Raw genomic sequence first — 20743 nt, forward strand, 5'->3', positions numbered from 1 at the left:
GCTACACCTTGTGAGAGAAGGACAGGACAAGCTAGAACAGGACAAGGACAGCAGAAGAAGCATGCAGGACGAGGGTCGTGAACCCGGCTGTACAACTGAAGTGTGGTGGGATTAACTATATAAATTATAAAAGTCTATAGGACGAGAGTATGAGTGAGGGGATACACAAGGATATTAATGAGTTATTTGTCGCAATAAATGAGCGGCACCACACCCAGCGAAAGAGTCCCAGGGGTGTGTGCCTGTGGACACATGCAAGTGAATTGACATCGTTTTACATGCACAAAGACTGACAGAAGTGTCCTGTAATTGCTGTGGAGGCTGAGGAACCCACCCAATCAATCGAGGGGCGGGATCGGGCCCACGGTTCCACACGAGAGCAGCCCGGTGGACGGGACACGTCCCACACCGAGGGACCCAGAGCAGTCCGCCGGCCCCACCGAGGCGCCCCAACAACTGGCCACCCGGTGGGGGCCGCAGGGACCCAATGCCAGCCCCCCAGTTGATTAGGGACAGCGAGCAAGACGACAGCCGGGCGGGCTGGTCGTCACCCTGCTTTTGTACGCTAAACATATACTCAAAAGGGGTTTGCGGTTTGTTAGTGGAAGGCGAACAAATATACTGAGGAACGTAAAATAAAATAAAACGAAATCTCATCATTTGGGGGAAGCCGGCGACCACACGAGTCACTGTTTTATTTAATTCGGCCTCGTATGTGGCCATCCAGTGTAACGTTGCGTTAAAACTTGTGACAGTACGATCACCCGGAAAAGCACCGAGATGGCAGAGATGAAAGGAGTTACGTCACACTCTTTTGTGACTGACTGGCTCCAAGTCAGCCTTTGATCATCCACAAACTCCAAAATAGAATAAGCAATGTGTCGCAATATTTTTCATTGGCAGTCGCTCATCATTTTGCCCAGCCTACGCGTCACTCAGCGGTGCCGTGTGCTGTGCGGCTGCCGTTCACACGGGCTAATGCTACTAATGCTAATGCTACTATAGAACCCTCACACAAAGGCACATAAAAAAAAGAAAATAGTACACATCAATGATCTACACTAGTGCTTCTTGTTTGCTGAAACTGTTTTTAATTTTAATTCAGGAACATGGCGTAGCATTCGACTGGCAGAGAGTATTTACAAAAATCTAAACCTGAGTGATACCATGGCAACTGTGAGCCGCGGAAGTACTTGCGGTGGCAGGAATCTTTTGCCGGAAGTCCCGCCCCTTCCGTGGTGTAAACACTATCCACTAATCTATCGCTTGTACCAAAACAAGCAAAAAAAAGAGCTTGTTATTGACTTACACACTGCACTTGCGAGAGTCTCTCGCTCTTTCTCTGTCTCTCACACAGAATTATAAAAGCATTTTAAACAGGCAGACACTTTAGGTAAATTAAACGCATGGCGTAAGAACAATTGTAGCAAGTGAGTGAAAGATGCTAGGAAATAAATTCCCCCAGTGGCACTATGGACAGCTTCTAAGTTGTGTTATGCGCCATGTAGTTTTCAAACTGCTAGCAAGGTTTGAATGTAGCCTCACTCACTCTCCACCCATTTTGCGTGAAGAGAATGATCAGCAGGGTGGTCGATATGAATGCTTTGGGCCTTTTTAGAATAGTTCCTCTGAGGTTTTATTTGTTTGGGGTTTTTTTTAGAACAGTATGGCGGACCAGACCAAATGATCTTACGGCCCATTTTTAAGGTCTGTCAGTTGCCCACGCTTGACGCTGTGATTATCAAGCATAGATGACGAACATGCAGCATGTAATGGAAACTAATACGGTTCTGACCAGAATAGCGCTGCTGATCTTTCACTCTTTGTTGTGTGTGTCTGCGGCGTATGTGTGTCCTAATGAACACTAATGGCCTCTGACAAATGGAGCATCACAGTGTCTATTTACAGAAACACCAATGCACACATACGTGTTGGCAACAGCACCTGCTCCGTGTGGTCATTACTTATGGCTCTGCCCTAAAAAGAGAGGCATGGGTGAAATTTAGGGGAGGTGGGGGCATTTGTAACTGTCATACTACTAAAAACAGAAATGCACAATAAAACTACGATAAAGTCAAACTACTCACCCTTTGATGACACCCCGACATGCAATGAAGAGTAAACAGGAAGGTGCTTGCGGAGCCATATTCATGGAATCAAATGCATGATTTACATTATGTCTAGTGGAATTTATTTACATAATTGGTATACTGTATGTGCTGCAGTGAAAGATTTTTTTTTTTTTAGGGTCTTGTAAGGTAAAAAAAAACAAAAAAAAAACAAGGACAGCAGTGATATGGAGGACCGTGCACCAGGGAGAATTAACGACGATTACGCAACAAATTCAGAGAAGCAAGATATTCCCACATCCATCCATTTCCTTTACCGCTTAACCTCACTCGGGTGGCGGGCGTGCTGGAGCCTATCCCGGCTATCTTCGGGCGGGAGGCAGGGTACACCCTGAACCGGTCGCCAGCCAATTGCAGGGCACACGAAACAACCATTCGCTCTCAGAATCACACCTACGGGTAATTTAGAGTCCCCAATCAACCTACCACACATGTTTTTGGGATGTGGGAGGAAACCAGAGTGCCCGGGGAAAACCCACGCAGGCACATCTACAACCTTATTTAAAGGAATTGCTTAATTTTGTCAGCTTCAAGAAGGATTTGTGGCAAATGCATTGTATTTTGTGCCAGCTGCTGAAATTCAAATATTTTGTCTGATCTGAAACACACATACTGGTCAAGTGTATATTTTCAATTGTTATGGGGACATGTTTTGATAAAGCATAGCATAAAAGTCAAGCCAACGCTGGCTACCTCTTAAATAGCAGCACGCGACATGTAACAAGTTTTTTTCTTTTCTTCTTAGTGCAAGCACTATGTAAGTTGATAAAAAAGGGACATTTTGTGTAGTTTTTCCACTGTGCCAAGTTATCAAGCCATGTACTGTATACAAGTTAAAAAAAAAAAAACTCCAGTCCATTTTAGAGTACTTTTCTTCTGTACTTTGACTTCAAAGAGGTGAACACAGTAGTTCTATTGTTACTGGTCTTTTTTTAAAAAAAATAATAATAATTTAACAAAAGTATTTGTACTTCTAAGTACAGTGTGTGGGTACTTTTGCAAAATCATACTAAAACAGTAATGCACTCAAAGTGTGGTACTAGTAACACTAGTGCTACGTGCATGGGCGCTATCTACTGGTACGCAAAAGAATCACTTCCCAAGTACAGTTCAGTTATATTTCACTTTTTAGTACATTTGCAGTTAAACTCATTCACTGCCAATGACGGCTTTTGAAGTCAGATATCCATGTTAACTGGGAGGGCTGGCAATGAATGAGTCTAGCGGTTTGCTTTTAAACTTTTATTTGTGCACATTTATTTAACTTTTATGTGCAGTGCATTTTAATTGAAACATTAAGTGCAGTTTTTTTTCCTATATTGATAAACCGTCAACCACAAATACACAACTAACAAATATTTTCCATTTGCATGTATGTAACAAACAGCAATTGAGATGAGAGCACACAGGAGAGTGCAGTTGGGTGAACTACTTGAGCGACAGACAGGCAAAACACACCTCAGGTGGGGAAAAAACGAGACAGGTGAATTAAAAACAATACACAAAAATAGATGAGGTGGAAAAAGAACACAGCCCGCAGGGAACTAAATCAAGCAGAAATGTAAATCAAGCTAAACACAATGACATGAACATGTCATACCTGGCAAATATTCACATCATTATCATTTCCTGTTCTATGGATATGACATTTTTTCCCATAGTTGGTGTTATTGCGTGGTGGCCTGTTTCTTAAAAGAAAAACACTCTTGTTGTATTACTGTCAAATTTCTCATTTCAGTTCTTCTCCATTTCATGTTGGTTTTTATCTTTATTTAGACACAATTGCACCACTTTCAGGATATTCTGGTCACTGCAGCCAATTTTTACCAGTCGAATTAAAGTGATTTGTTTTTTCAAAGCAGTGGCTTTAATAATATCCTGTGACTTAAACAGATAAGTTAATGTTAGACAAACTCAATATTCATGTTTAATCAACATAATGCAATAATGTGGTAATGTTATTGTATTAGAGCGTTTTATTCGGCCCACCACGCCAAATTCTAAAAATAACGAAATCCACAGAACTGTTATAAAAAAGCACCAATATAACAACCATGCTCCCACAACACAATAGAATGCATAAACACACAATGCATTAAGGGTGTGATACAACCAATTTTATATGAAATACTCACTTTATTATTTTAGAAAGACACTATAACCATGTGGACCTGTAACTACATTTAACACAGATAACTCACCTAAAAAAAAATAACATCCTCATTAAAAGAAAGCTAATGTAGATTAGTTAGTTTAATCAAATCAGCTATAAATATTGCAACTTGACATAAGGCCTTAAACCCATCAGGGTGCATTCTAATGAAAATTTTGAGTAACAAAAGGAAAAACAACTTGAATCAATGTATAGTGATTCAAAACAAAAAAAAATAAATAAAAAATAACTCCTACGAGTGAGTTCAAAAAGGTGGCAAAAATGAGGAGGCAATACTCTCGGGATTATTGGGAAGTTCAGCCAAATGCAATGAAACAACATTCATGCTGGATACTCTCGCTTTTGATCCACCTGACAGTCTACAAGGGACATGCCAAAACAGTAATAATTAACAGATATGAGGTGGTGAAGTGACAATTTTTGGTCAGGCGTAAAGAGGCTGGTAGCCGCTCCTCCGGCCACCGCTTTTACAGGCGATCACGCACACGCTCAGCATCCCGAAGAACTGCAAACAAAAGGGAAAAGTCAAGTGCTCTGCACATTTTGATATATTTACTGAGAGTTCAGGTTATGTGATGGGATGTATGCTAACAACATTTAAACAGAAGAGTGACTTTCACCTTTCATTCAGTTTCAGCCAGTGAAAAGCAACTATATTTAACATTTTCCATCCATTTTCTAAGGCTTGTCTTCATTATCGTCATCAGTAATAATATTTTCAGGACATGATGTCATAGCATGCCAATAGCTTGACTTCTTTAGCTCTGAAACATGTCTTTGTCGATATGCATTTAACACAGAGACTGAAAAGAAACATTTGGAATTTTAGGGGCGGGATGGTGGGCTTGCGGTTAGCACGTGTGCCTGACAGTCAAGAGGATCTGGGTTTGACTGTTGGCTCCTGTGTGGTGTTTTCATGTGCCCTCTGTGCTTGCGTGGATGTTCTCCAGATACTCTGGTTTCCTTCCGCATTCAGGTACAGTATACTCAACTCAATGCAACTTTATTTCTATGGCACTTTCATAATAGCCGCAGCTGTATAATAAAAAAATAAATAAAAAATAAAAAAATAAAAAAAAACGCTCCACACAACACATAGAATAGTATTTGTACACACTACATGTACTACATTGATACCTTTGAGGTAAAAATGTTATTGTATTTGCACAAAAATAAAATAAATAAATAAATAAGTCAGTGAGGCTGACAAAATTAAGATTTTTTTCTCCCCCAACCTCTCGAGTGGCACAAATAGGATGCGTCATGGCAGCGTAAATAGAAGGGGAAAAAACGCATTGACTCGGATACCGTCAGATCGGAATCAGCCCTCTTCCAAATGTGGATATAAATATGGTCTGTATCAGACTTCGGCCAATGCGAGCACACCGGAAACGAGCAGTTTGGAGGCACCCCATCAATGCGAGCTTGACTTGACATCATCGAAATAAACAGGTTGGTGATGGCTACACACCCATGTCTGCCCAAACACAAATATACTCGGCTTTACACGATCAGGATTTTTGGGGCCGATCACCGATCAGCGAGTATAAAAAACGATAACCGATCACTGATCCGGTAACAAGATGGAGGAATGTGTCTATTTAAATGACCTGTTCATTTACTGTATATACTTGTGTACTTAATTGCTCAAAAGAAAATATTAAAATAAATAATGTACTTTGTTCCACTATTTATGCCAGTGAGGCAATAGTTTACAGACAGAACAAATGAATGGTCTTCTATTAGATGGCAGGAAGGAAATGCAGTAATTAATGTATCCACTTTTTGTTGGTGTGCTGTGAGATTTTTCTATTGTAAAATATGTTCTTTGGCCCCATAAAGTTTGGAAATTACTGCTCTAGTCAGATCGTGTATTCTAAATCAGTCAGGTCAAACCAACATTAGATGACAGAAATAATGTGTGCTAACTTATTGTAATTAAATGACTTTATTTTTAAATAAATTACTTCACCCACACCGAAACTTTAGAGTATGATTCGACAGTACGGCAGTATGTTTACGTCCAACCGTTCGTGTTAGGAGTAGCTTGCTAGGCTACATAACATTTTATTGCCTGCTTGTGAGTCGTATCGTATTAAAAGTAAGTGAACATACCTCAAGCAAGCCTTAAACGAACGTCCTCTCCTGTCCTGAGCGCCGGTGACCACCAACACACGTTTTTCCCCATTTGTTCTTATAATATCGTAGGCGCGGTCTACTCTTGTTGTCGTCGCCACGGTAATGAGTGTAACCGATCGCATTTGAGTTGACAAGATAAAGCCCAATGATCGTAAAAAACAGGATGCGGTGGTATCGGAATACAAGATTTTATTGCAGTCATCTGACAGTGCAATCGCGAAAGAGCAAATTTGTCTTGTAGTTTGATCCGGTACGTGTTGCCTGTCTCAAACGTGTTGTTTGTCCCACATCGCCGCCGTTGTTTTTTGTTTTGTTTTTAAATAAATAACTTCATTGGTGCGGCATGGTGGACGACTGGTTACAGCGTCTGCCTCACAGTTCTGAGGACTGGGGTTCAATCCCAGCCCTGCCTGTGTGGAGTTTGCATGTTCTCCCCCGTGCCTGCGTGGGTTTTCTCCAGGTACTCCGGTTTCCTCCCACATCCCAAAAACATGAGTGGTAGGTTAATTGACAACTCTAAATTGCCCGTAGGTGTGAAAGTGAGTGCGAATGGTTGTTTGTTTAAATGTGCCCTGCGATTGGCTGGCAACCAGTTCAGGGTGTACCCCGCCTCCTGCCCGATGATAGCTGGGATAGGCTCCAGCACGCCCACGACCCTAGTGAGGAGAAGCGGCTCAGAAAATGGATGGATGGATAACTTCATTGGCCGTCAGATATTTACAGTACTACGTCGAAAGACACGCAACAACGGCAAAAATAAACTAGGTTTTGGATTCAAATATCGGCGACGCGGAGTAAATGTGTTTCGCGGAGCAGATTAATGGCAAATTATGACAAAGCCCATCAGCCGATCAGCATAAAATGCTAAATATCGGCCAATACCGATCAGCCCCATAAAAATCAGTGTAAAGTCTAAAATATACACATTAAAAACACCCTCTGACAATTAAAGACGGTCTATAATATTACATTGGAGGTGTGACCATTATAAAGTAAATTAAACTGCAGATGTTGGCCAGTGCAATACGGAGGTTACTCTAATTGTCTCAATAGAGGGTCCAAAAAAAATTGGATTCAAGCATCAAATTGGAATTGGGCACTTGGACCAGCAGTGTAAAGCCAGCATGTGTACGATTTAATGTGTATGTCAGTCGCGGTATTCCATTAGCGGTGTTCCATTTTCAGAGCGTGCGGCCACATCGTTACCTTGATGATGGCGAAGCCCAGAATGACCAGCATGGCGTACTTCAGCAAATCCTGTAGCAGGTGGTCCAGCTTGACTTCACAACCCTGAAAGGCACACAAGCCCCATAGAGTACGTCGCGTTTCATTTCAACATTTGACTACAGTCAGTGAAGTCCAGCAATATTAGTTCACCTCTAAGTTGAGCAGGTTTAACTGCTCCAACCTGCCAGTGCACTGTGTGCTGACATTTTTACAGCACGACTCTGGCACCGTGCTGTTGTGGCTTTTGTACCAGGTCGTGTTGTACCAGCTGGTGTAGTTCCACACGCCACAGCACTGCAACTGCACAAAGAATAATAAAATAAAAATATGATTTCCATGTATATCACAGCAAAACATGACCTGTTAGACGCAAGTCAAGCCCAATGAAAAAGGAACTGAAAACAAAAAGGTTGTCCAAAATGGAGGTGCAATACCGTCCAATGCCAACCTGAGTCTGCAGGTAGTCCACACTCTTGGTCTCGGGGTCCTCACCGTCATACTTCGCAAAGACGTTGTTCATTAAGTGATCCAGATCTCCGTTTATCTGTACGCAAAATTGAAAAATACTAAACATTTGAAAGAACATATGTGGTGATTTTGCAGTTCACGCAAGTGGGGCATTGCCCCACCAGAACCAGCAGATGTCACTGTGGTGAAACAAGTTAATTTTTGTAATTCAATTGCAAAATTAATGTTGATAAACATAATCCTTATTGTTCTGGTTTTAGAGGATTTCAAGGAAAGTTTTTTCCGTGCAATCTTATTTGAACTTATAGATTGATGTTATATTTATTGCCCGTGTTGTAGTATACAAATCTATGTTAGCATACAAACTTTTATCATGTTAGAATTCTATAAACTGATGTTATTGATTAATTTTAGTTTTTTGCCCCAACAATTTTAGCAACTTTTTATAACCAGGTTGCAATATTTTTAATGGTTAGCATACTACCTATTAGTGCGTTGACATTTTATCAACTCTCATTGAAATTGGGCACAGGGCATGATGTAAAATCCATAGGGATCTGCCTCTGCGTTTTTCTCTACTCAGGTAGCCATCTTGCTAAATGTTAGCATACAAACTGTTAGTGATTTGCCGTAGCGCTTTCTCAACTCGAGTTTATATCGTGCTCTGTGTTAGCATACCATCTGTTAGCATATTAGCATTCTATAAATTCTCATTTTAAATAGTACCAGACTAGAGGGCAAGATGTAACATTGTTATTGATCTGCTTTAGCACATTTTCTACTCAGGTTGCCATCTTGCTATACAGGTGCATCTCAATAAATTAGAATACTGTAAGAGAGTTTGTTGTGTTTCAGCATTGTAATTCCAAAAGTGAAATTCATATATTATACAATTTCATTCAACAAGAATATACTTTTCAGAAGGCCAATTCCGACCCATTTCCATATTAAAATATTTTGCGCCGTTTCTTATGGAACATTCTAATTTCTTGGAGATGGTAAAATGTGAGTTTTCATTAGCTGGAAGCTAAAAATCATCAAAATAATAAACAAAATCCTAAAATAGTTTACTCTGTTAGTGAATTGAACTACAGAAATACATTAAGTTTTCTAATTCTTTTTTTTTTAATGCACCTGTATGTTAGCACCGTATAAATTCACCTTTGAAATACTACCAGACTGCAAGGCATGATGTAAAATCTTTATCAATCTGCCTAAGCGCATTTTCTACTCGCGTTGCTACCTTGCTGGATGGAAGGATGAATACTTCAACTAAGTATTGTTAGCATACCAAATATTCGAAATGACTCACTTTGCCTTGGTAGATGAAGCTTAGCACCAAAACGGCCACTTCAGCTGCAAACACCACCATGATGATCAAAAAGAACTACATGAAGAAAGACAAACAACAATTCAGATCAGAATTACAGTGAAGTGTTGTTGATGCACATTCGGGGTGGGGCACTCACAAAGCTCAGGCCCACTTTGGACTCTCGCATGGTGGCGCAGCATCCCAGCAGGCCAAAGATAAACATGACCACGCTGATGCCGATGATGACCACAGCCGGGATGAGCATGTACTTGTCCTGGATGAAGCTCTCAAAGTTGCCATAGCTGCGCAACACTTGGGCGCCAACGTAGGCCAGACCAGCACCTGCAGCCTGGAAAACACAAGACACATTTAGGATTAAAACTTTTTTATTTTTATTTTGGTAATTGACTCTTGAGACTCCCCACCAGCTTCAGACAGAGCAGGAGATATTATATTCAAACCGTGCAAACACAATTGTGCTTGCTGGTCAAGTTGCCATGTGATTTTAACACATGGAGGCAGCACTTAATCACCAAGCCGCTGAAATAGACTTGCGAATTAGTGTATTATGCGCACACAGCAGACATCACAATGCGGCAAAATCAGAATGTTTAATTTCACACTTGCCATCTAACGGAGAAGTGGCTAGCATTGGCCAACAGCTAATAGGGCAATAGGACTGACTGGGCAGCAAACAGCAGGTAAACTTCTCAAGATGAGGCAAAAAAAAGGTCCGGATTGCTATTGACAGTGGCTTTGGTTTACAGCTGATCAGTTGCTAACAGCTCCTCAACATAAGGCAGAAGTCCCCAACCACCAGACCGGTACTGGTATGTAGGCTATTTGATACGGGGCTGCACAGAGAGACTGAAGAAAAATGATGATGGAAATAAAAATTATATTTAGAGTCTGAAACAAGTTTTATTTTTCAAATCTGGCCTGTGGCTCCATCCACACGGCAAACTGCTTGTCTTGGTCATGTGACACAGTGAGCCCACAAGCTAGCAAAAATGAGTAAAAAAAAAAAAAAACATCAAAATGGCCAAATGAGGACAGAAGAAGAAGAGCTGCATTTAAGAGACACTCCAAGGTGCTTCTTCAGGCTTGCAGGATTTTCTACAATGACAGTGCCCAAATCTAAAATACAGAGTAAACTGAACATAAGTACCAGCGAAAAGTAACTCCCATTACCCCAAGAATTTACCTTTTTTTTTCCCCTGTGGAAGCTATCCTCATCTATTTAGTTATTTTTCTGTCTGTAAATGATTTAAGATGCCACAAAATTCCACCAAAGCCCTGGCCAATGGGAGAAAAGTTCAAGCAATACATCTCAACTGCTGAGCTAACATCTTTTGATGTCAAGGGGGAGCTAAGTTTAGCTCAGTTTATTAGCAGAAGTTACGGAGCATCCATTTTTTTTCAAAATCTAATAATCTGTAGAGCCATTTATTTTTAAGAGAAATGTTGTGAGATGACCGAGATATTATCGTGTTTTAAGATCATAACATCACTATTGGAAGCAGAACTCGGTCCCTATAAACCACAATTAGTGAAACTTCACTGTTATTTGTACAAAAACATTTTAAAAGGTCAATGTGAGGTAACATCAAGTGTGGCCATCAACTTGTCTCCAACACAATGGCGACAAACCAGCTGGTCAGAAGCAGCAGAGGTTTGTTCTTGATATCATCTCCTGTGGTCTCATGTGAGCTTGTCTAGCGAGGAGACGTTTAAGAGCATATCATCATCGTGACATGCTTTTTTTTTTTTTTTTTTTTGCAAACATGTGACTGACTTCTCTAAAAAATTACTGTGTCACATTGTGATTGTGTTCAGAGTATCTTAATCCATGAGAAAGACGCCACTCCAGTATTATTGTTTCTAGCCCCTTGATTGATTGGGTGGGGTCCTCAGCCTCCGTGGTTCAGGCACAGCAATTACAGGACACTTCTGTCAGTCTTTGTACATGCGAAACAGTGTCAATACACTTGCAAGTGTCCGCATGCACACACCCCTGAGACTCTTTCGCTGGGTGTTGGGCCACTCACTTATTGCGACAAATCACTCATGAATATGCAAATTGATTAGGTATCCCCTCACTCACACTCTCGCCTTTTAGAATTTATATAGTCAAGCCCACCACACTTCAGTTGTCCAGCCGGGTTCACGACCCTTGTCCTGCATGCTGCTTCTGCTGTCCTTGTCCTGTTCTAGCTTGTCCTGTCCTTCCCTCACAGGGTGTAGCACTACAGCCACATGCAACACTCTTATCTAATGCTTCATTGTTGTACATATGTTATGATTTACTTTTCTCATCCTGTTTACAATTAGTGCTTTGTCTTTTGTCTTCGTTTCTCTCTCCCCCCTAGAAACCTTTTTCTGTTCGACGGATCGATTCTGATTCTCAATAAACATCAATTATAATACTAAGAAACCACAGCAACAGCTTAAAAACTCCACTGTGACACAGTAAAACTGTTCCGGGATAAAAGGGATAGATCCTCCATTCTGCTTGACCTAACAGCCGAACAGGACAAAAAACAAAAAAGAGAGAGAGAAAGACACCACTGTGACCTATTATCAGCACACCGCAATTCTTGTTTCACCTTTCGCCTTTTGTCAGTCGACGGGAAAAAAAGACTAACGTCTCTTTCATGTGTTCCAAGAGCGTATTGTTGATGCGGGCGATCACCTGTCTTTCCGCTGGGCCGCATGACTCATGTTTCTTAATCACGCCACAGTCACGGGGCGGCCATGGGCTCGCTCCCCCCAGGCTCGCCCCGTAATCTCCCCAAGAAAGTCTGATCTAATGCAGTGAAACGAGGCAGCAAAGAAAAGAGGCTTTTTTGGGGGGGCGGGGGGGGAGTTTTTTTAAGGAGTCACCAACTTGCTGGAATGTGTTGAAAGCGCCAGAATTTTATATGGGAGTGGCAGAAAAATGGGATGTTTTTGGTGGGTTGCAACTTACTGTAGAGCAGTGAGTCAGGGGTGTGTTGTCCAACTTTCAATGAGATAGTTGCTTTTTTTAAAAAAACAAATTTAAAAATAAAACAAGCATGTTAACTACCTTAAATAACTTATGTTTGGATCCACTCTGAGTTTTAGCATTGGGAGGAGAAACACAAACCACAATTTTATCAAGCATTATATTTCATAGTCAATTTGATAGGCTTTTCTTCCTGAACTAATGTGGCATTATGCTTGCGTCCATATAAATTTACATTATATAGTTAAATGTATAATTGGAACATTAATACCAAGAATGAGCATATGACAAAATGTCACTGGTAAACTATGAAGAATATTTCTTGATTAATCTATAAATTTTCAAAATATTTTTATGTAATGGGAGAGTGTTAGATGATTCTGAAAGTTATTTTTATTCAATTAATTATCAAATAATTACTTTATTATTTGACAATCTCTGAATGTTCTGATCTTGTTTATTTTTACTTAACTAGCAAGTAATGACAATTTTTTTTAATGGGATGGGATAATTTCAGAACTTTATAAATTCCTGTTTATTTAATTAACAAGCAATTTTTTTCTTATATTTTAAAGGAATGGGATGATCTCTGGATGTTCTTAACTCCTGTTTTTATTTATTTTTATGGTCAACTGATGTCATTTATACATATATTTTAATGTGATGTCTCTGAATCTCTAATGTTCCGTTTATTCTATTAAATCAACAATCATTTTTTTTTAGTATGTTAAATGGGATCATGGGAGAATCTGACTGTTCTGAATACCTGTTTAAGTTATTTAGTGGTCAATTAATCAATTTATTTTTTCAATATTATAATTTAAGGGCGAATCTGGTTGTTGAAAACTCCTATTTTTTTTATTTCATGGTCAATTAATCGCTTTTTTAATAATTTGAATGGGACGGGAGAACCATGCTCTAAAATTTAGAGCATTCAGAGGTTTAGAGTCTAAATTCTCTTCTTTTTTTTTTATCGGTGGTCTATGTTCTGAGAAAGAAGAAAGAAAAAAAAGTGTAAGTAAACAGCGCGATGAAAACGGTATTGTATTACAGCGATAAAACCACGACAGTGTTTTCCTGCGCAACCACGCAGATTGGGATTGGTTGAAATCTGGCTGCATTTAGCAAATCGAACACAAGTGAATGTTTACAGAGTGCAAAAACAACACACGTCGGAACGAGAGTCAAAGTGGGTGAAAAGACGACATGTTGGAAGAAAGCAACCAGATGACCGATGACACTTGGACTAAACGTAACGTAAAAAGACGTCAAAATTCAACGTTTGAATTATATTTATAAACGTAATTCCGACGCCCCAGTTTCCTAAAAATGAATAAGCAAAGAAAAAGAGGAAATGTTGTTTTATGTACTTCCTTAAAGTGTGACAAGCATGTCGATAAGAATGAGGTTTATCGTTCAACTAGCTTCAACGAGCCGTGCTGTGATTTTGAGGACGTTCACAGTGGTTATGAATAAATAAACACCATTTGATAACATAAAGGATATAAATATTTTTTTAAAATAATAATAATAAATTCCTGTCTTACCCAGAAGACCAGGCTGAGGAAGAGGAGGACCGTCTTGGAGGTGATAATGCCGCAGTCCATGTCGTCGAGGCGGCGGTCAGGAGACTGAAGTGAAGTCGGCCGGGCGGCGGGTTTCGACGTCGCTCCTCTTTTCTCTTTCACCCCCCTCCTCAGTCTGGTCACGAGGGATCCAAGAACTGTGACGTCTGTGACGCCACGCGGTCACATGGCCCGGGAGTGGCGGATGTGGTGGTGCAGTATATTGATGCAACGCTTCGTCGGAATCCTCCTTCAACGATTGTGGCCTTTGACAGAAAAAAAGATGTTTTATTTTTTTTTCCCCTGCTCTGTCACTGTTGTGTAATGCTACATTCGCCTGACTCTCATGCGGGCCACGTGGATTCAATTGCACTTTATTCCTTTTTAGAGGTGGCAAAAGTACTCGCACTTGGTACCTTAGTAAGACTCACCGACACTTGTGTACAAAAATGAATAAAGATGTTGGTGAAAGTAGTGTAGATTCGACTAGTTAAGTATAAGTAGACTGATCTATCCTTCGTTTGCCAACAAATGGGACTAGCAAACACAAGCAGTCATGACGATTCAGAAACAAGTATTAGCAACATTTCTGCTTGATAATTGTGTTTATCACCTCTTTTACAACTTTAATTAATAGTACTATCACCTCTTTTACAACTTTAATTAATAGTACATAAAAATACAACTTTAAACCGATGAATTAAGTATTATAGTTCCGCTATTAATTCTTGCTACCAAAGTAGCAGCCGTGGCTAGCTAGCTTGGTATTCCTAGCGCTGCTATTTTGTTGAAGCTAGTCAAGTGAGGCTGCTAGCTGTTTTAACACTGCAACATCCCCCTTGAGCTAAAAGTACAGAACATCATGTAAAAATAGTCATAAAGACATAAGTAAAAGTAGAAGTACTGATTCAACTCATTAAGTAAAAAAGTACAGATTCGGAATTCAGTACAAAAGTAAAATATCCAATGTTTTGAGAACTTGGCACAAAATGAAAACTATACACACAAACAAATGTTTCCTTTTTTAACTTGCAAAGTGCTCAATACTTAGAACAAAATCACTGCACACGCTATCAAAACATGTTTCTACAGCTTTGCTAACGTGAACTGATAAACAAAAATAATAAATTAGCTAATGATAAGAGAAAAAAATATATACCTTACTGTGTTTATTTCCAATAAGACAGAATTATTTCAGTGCCAGAAGCTAGTGGGTGTTTTTACTGACACAAAACGAAATATTTTGTGGCAGTGTTGAGTTGAGCTTCATAGAGCTCCAGAAGTCACGTGACTGACAGTCAGTGCCTCACCAATCATGAACCTCACCGCACGTCACTGGTGTTACCAGCTAATTAGCTATTAACTTCCACCACTGCCAATACCAATCCTTTCTCTGCGTCATCTTGAGAGGTTTACCACCCTGCTTTGTCTGATGTCAACCTCACAAGGAGCCTCTATTGGAATATTTGTTCATCACGCTGCTGTTTGCCGTCAGTTGCCAATGCTAGCTACTGCTACGTTAACTTGGCATTATTGTCAAGATGTTAGTGACACCATGAGTTTCTGTTAAGCATCCTTGGTTCTCCTGAAAGGCGCGATATAAATTGAAGCTTTTGTTTTCCCCATTAACTATAGAACACTTTACACACACCTAATTTTTGTCTTTGGCCCCTTTTCAGCTCTCATGCCACCCCACATACTGCTGGGCCAATGACGGCAATGATTTTGCTACATTGACAACTAGAGGCTGAGGTTGGGATGGCGCGACTAAGAACCCCCAATCTAAACAAGCAACTGCGAATTGCAATGTGCACGCAAGTCCCCCCAAAAACGACAGAATGGATTCTGTTTTCCCTCGCACAGGCAGCACTTTGTCACAGAGTCTCTAAAATAAACCTGGGACCTGAGTGTGGTGCTCTGACCCATCACCAAACACAAATAGGCGCTTGTACCACATCGACGAAGCGTTAATGTAGTGTTTCACACCTGCACGCCAAGACTGAAAATGGTGCTGATGCCAAGCTACCACTGGCTAATTTGCATAACATCGCCCCACACGGAGTTTCTCCACCACTTGGCACCGACTGTACGAAGATCCACTATTTCCAAGCCACAAGCGAACTTCACGGAAGTGTGTTCGTGTCGAAGCTCAAAGGTAAGCAGAGCTGCAGTGTTAGTGCAGATTTGCATTAGCGAACGACAGTAGCTACATACATTCCGATAAAAATGACTTGCAGTCAAGTCATCAACGGAGACAGCAACACTGCCGCCGAGCAGATGGAGGGACGCCCTTTCCCACACGTGAATATTCTCAATTTGTTGTGTGAATATCTTGAAAACTGCGTTACGTTTATCTCGAAAAATAAATGCGCGTGCCCGCTGATCCACAAACGCACCTTCAAGAAATTCACAAGTAGAATTGAATATTTACAAATGATAAGTCATGATAAATGCACACACAACATTAATAAATATATATGTCAGGGCTATATTTGTGGATCTGAAAAACTTGTAATTTGCGGATATACAACCAATTCCAATGAAGTTGGGACGTTGTGTTAAACATACATAAAAACAGAATACAATGATTTTATTTAATACACTACAAAGACAAGCTATTTAATGTTCAAACTGATAAACTTTATTGTTTTTAGCAAATAATCATTAACTTATAATTTTATGGCTGAAACATGTTCCAAAAAAGCTAAGACAGGGTCATGTTTACCACGGCGTTACATCACCTTTTCTTTTAACAACATTCAATAAATGTTTGGGAAATGAGGACACTAATTGTTGAAGCTTTGCAGGTGGAATTCTTTCCCATTCTTGCTTGATGTACAGCTTCAGCTGTTCAACAGTCCGGGATCTCCGTTGTCGTATTTTACGCTTCATAATGCGGCACACATTTTCAATGGGAGACAGGTCTGTACTGCGGGCAAGCCAGTCTAGTACCCGCACTCTTTTACTACGAAGCCACGCTGTTGTAACGCTTGCAGAATGTGGTTTGGCATTGTCTTGCTGAAATAAGCAGGGGCGTCCATGAAAAAGACGTTGCTTGGATGGCAGCATATGTTTCTCCAAAACCTGTAGGTACCTTTCAGCATCAAAGGTGCCATCAGATGTGTAAGTTACCCATGCCATTGGCACTAACACAGCCCCATACCATCACAGATGCTGGCTTTTGAACTTTGCGTCCATAACAGTCCGGAGGGTTCTTTTCCTCTTTGGCCCAGAGGACACGACGTCCACAATTTCCCAAAACAATTTGAAATGTGGACTCGTCGGACAACAGAACACGTTTCCACTTTTCATCAGTCCATCTTAGATGAGCTCGAGCCCAGAGAAGCCGGCGGCGTTTCTGGGTGTCGTTGATAAATGGCTTTTGCTTTGCATAGTAGAGTTTCAAGTTGCACTTCCGGATGTAGCGCTGAACTGTATTTACTGACATTGGTTTTCTGAAGTGTTCCTGAGCCCATGTGGTGATATCCTTTACACATTGATGTCGGTTTTAGATTCAGTGCCACCTGAGGGATCGAAGGTCACGGGCATTCAATGTTGGTTTTCAGCCTTGCCGCTTACATGCAGTGATTTCTCCAGATTCTCTGAACCTTTTGATGATATTATGGACCGTAGATGATGAAATCCCTCAATTCCTTGCAATTGTACATTGAGGAGCATTGTCCTTAAACTGTTTGACTATTATCTCACGCACTTGTTCACAAAGAGGAGAACCTCGCCCCATCTTTGCGTGTGAATGACTGAGGAATTCAGGGAAGCTCCTTTTATACCCAATCATGGCACCCACTTGTTCCCAATGAGCCTGTTCATCTATGGGATGTTCCAAACAGGTGTTTGATGAGCATTCCTCAACTTTCTTTTTTTTCCACCTGTCCCAGCTTTTTTGGAACGTGTTGCAGCCATAAAATTCTAAGTTAATGATCATTTGCTAAAAACAATAACGTTTATCAGTTTGAACATTGCATATCTTGTCTTTGTAGTGTGTTCAATTAAATATAGGTTGAACATGATTTGCAAATCATTATATTGTTTTTATTTGTTTAACACAACGTCCCAACTTCATTGGAATTGTGGTTGTATTTGTGTAAATCATTTTGAGAACATGCAAACGCCACACATAGGAAGGCCTAGGAGAGCAAAAGAACTTTAGAAAAAAAACATTCACACTCAGACCTTAACTAAGAGTCCTCAATTAACCTAAGAAGCATGTTTTTGGAATGTGGGAGGAGAAAAAAAACCAAAAAACACGCACCAAATTCCACACTGCAAGTCGGGAAGTGAGATCCGAACCCCAATCCTGAGAACTGTGAGGCAGATGAGGTCACCCTGCCACCTGCAACTGTAGCCATATTTAAAAATGAAAAATCAATCAATTTCATCTCACTGCGGATGTGCAACGTGCCAGCCTAATTCATCCACTGGGAGACTAATAAAGTCTGTAAAACATTCCATAGTTGGCTTTGCTGAAGGGTCCCTGCATTCCGACGTCTCTAATTTAAAGCTAAATCCCGCCTTGCCTCAAAAATAGGAGTCTTATTTACCGCGGCTGCCGTTTGTAATAAGGCGCGCTTGACTCGATGACGTCACTTCCCCCCAAATTTTTTGAAATACGCGTCACGGGATTGCGGCGCGTAATTGCGCATCAGCACTTTGTCTGAAAGTCTCTCATCTCTCTAAAGCGCGCACGTTACTAAGAGCCGAGAACCGATAAATGTCCCGGGAAAATTCTCGTCCGGCATAACCGGCACTTCGGTGACAAAGCGCACCCACCACCAGGCCACCTGGAGGATCCGCAGAATATCGTTGCATACGGCTCCGGCCCACCGAGAATGTCCCCTGCAGCCATATCCCCGCGAAGGAGATCCAGGAAGAGGGGCGGCGGTGCGCTGCCCAACCTCATCCTGAATGCCATCTCTTACAGCGGGCCCTCGGGCACCACCCTGGCCGGCCTCAGGAGAGTACTGAAGGCCAACGGCTACGACGTGACGCGCAACAGAGCCAAGCTCCGAATGGCCGTCCGCAGGCTGGTGGCCAGGAACTACATCGTGCGCACCAGGGGAAGACGCCTCAGGATCAACCCCTACGGCCCTCGCAGGCGCAGGGGGGTTCGGATGCGGCGGAGGGGGAGGCGACGGGGAAGGAGGAGGAGGAGGAGGAGGAGAGTCCGGAGGAGACGCTCCAGGAGAAGGCGCAGGAGGGCCACACCCCGCCGCCGGAGGAGGGGGAGAAGGAGGAGGAGGAGGAGGAGCTCTGTGAGGAGGCGGAGGAGGAGGAGGAGGAGGGGGTCCGTGACGAGGAGAAGGAGGAGGAGGAGGTCCGTGAGGAGGAGATCCCGGAGGAGGACATCCCTCAGGAGGAGGTCCGTGAGGAGGAGGAGAGTGAGGAGAGTGAGGAGGAGGAGAAGGGCCCCCAGGAGGAGGAGGAGAGTGAGGAGGGTCCGCAGGTTGAGGAGGGTCAGAGTCAGGAGGATCCGACGCAGGAGGAGGCCCGTGCGCAGGAGGAGGCGCAGGAGGAGGAGACTGAGCAGACTCTATTAGTGGCAACTTCGCGTGGACTGTATATACTCACTCCCATTTTCTGTATTTATTCATATATACATGGACTTTACCACATAATGGACCTTTCTGCTTCCCATGCCACTCTGTTCAAATAATATTTCTGTGTGAAAATAAAACATTGATAGACATCTTGCTTTGACTTCATTGGAGCTCGACAACCACAAATTCGTACAAGGGAAACTATATGCAAATGCTTAAAAAAAAAAAAAAAAAAACGGTCCACTGTGGAGTTCAAGCAAAAAACTCTTAAAAAAAGAGAGGAAAAAAAGGAAAAACACCATACAGAATTTCCCCATCCCTTTCAGGATCAGGACTATTTTAAACGCGGCACGGTGGCCGACTGGTTAGAGCGTCAGCCTCACAGTTCTGAGGTGCGGGGTTCAATCCCCGTCCCCGCCTGTGTGGAGTTTGCATGTTCTCCCCGTGCCTGCGTGGGTTTTCTCCGGGCACTCCGGTTTCCTCCCACATCCCAAAAACATGCATTAATTGGAGACTCTAAATTGCCCGTAGGCATGACTGTGAGTGCGAATGGTTGTTTGTTTCGATGTGCCCTGCGATTGGCTGGCGACCAGTTCAGGGTGTACCCCGCCTCCTGCCCGATGACAGCTGGGATAGGCTCCAGCACGCCCGCGACCCTGGTGAGGAGAAGCGGCTCAGAAAATGGATGGATGGATGGACTATTTTAAACAACACATGAATTTCAAATGTTATGTTTCTATCTATAGTTGTAATAGCTGCAAAAAGAAAAGCAAAAAAAGTTACTGCCAAAATGAAAACCCCTTTCAGAAACATGAGGTAGACACTTTATTTGCGTTGGTGGGCCACAAATAATTATGTGGCGGGCCAGATCCGGCCCCTGGGCCCTGTGTTTGACACCTGTGACTCCACTCGTTTTGTTTTTGTTTTTACCCACTTTGGATTTTGTGTACTTTTATTTTGTTGTAACATATAGCAAATACTGAGCATTACAATGGAATTAAATCAATTCTATGCATGTTTTTACTGAGCAGATGCTGCTATAAATGCACTTATAGCAAACTACACAGTATGATTAATTCCAGCAATATCTAAAAAAATAACTAAATAAATAAATGCCTTTAAATAAAACTTTTTTGACTTTACAGTCTTTATTTTGGGTCTGGCAGGCAACTTGGAAAGGTGAGTAGTT

At 41.6% G+C, this 20743-nt stretch overlaps 1 protein-coding gene across 1 annotated transcript; it reads right to left on the reverse strand.

Annotated features, from left to right (window-relative positions):
- Nucleotides 1-3356: 3356 nt before the first annotated feature.
- tspan36 (tetraspanin 36) lies at nt 3357-14227 on the reverse strand. The gene is made up of 7 exons (XM_061767873.1): nt 13982-14227; nt 9606-9797; nt 9449-9523; nt 8117-8212; nt 7819-7968; nt 7648-7731; nt 3357-4807 (listed from the first exon to the last, which is right to left on the reverse strand). The coding sequence occupies exons 1-7, from the start codon at nt 14039-14041 to the stop codon at nt 4727-4729; spliced, it is 738 nt and encodes a 245-aa protein (XP_061623857.1). The 5' UTR covers nt 14042-14227; the 3' UTR covers nt 3357-4726.
- Between the last annotated feature and the right edge of the window lie 6516 nt (nt 14228-20743).

This window comes from Phyllopteryx taeniolatus, chromosome 3 (genome assembly GCF_024500385.1).
Source record: "Phyllopteryx taeniolatus isolate TA_2022b chromosome 3, UOR_Ptae_1.2, whole genome shotgun sequence".
Taxonomy (NCBI): Eukaryota; Metazoa; Chordata; class Actinopteri; order Syngnathiformes; family Syngnathidae; genus Phyllopteryx; species Phyllopteryx taeniolatus.

Bases quoted from the DNA above. Each gene is read 5' to 3' on its own strand.
- tspan36 (XM_061767873.1), bottom strand. From the start codon at position 14,041: ATGGACTGCGGCATTATCACCTCCAAGACGGTCCTCCTCTTCCTCAGC. The intron at 9,798-13,981 runs GTAAGACAGGAA...TGTGTTTTCCAG, and splicing joins TCCTCAGCCTGGTCTTCTGG to GCTGCAGGTGCTGGTCTGGC. The intron at 4,808-7,647 runs GTAACGATGTGG...TTTTGTTTGCAG, and splicing joins TGGGCTTCGCCATCATCAAG to TTCTTCGGGATGCTGAGCGT.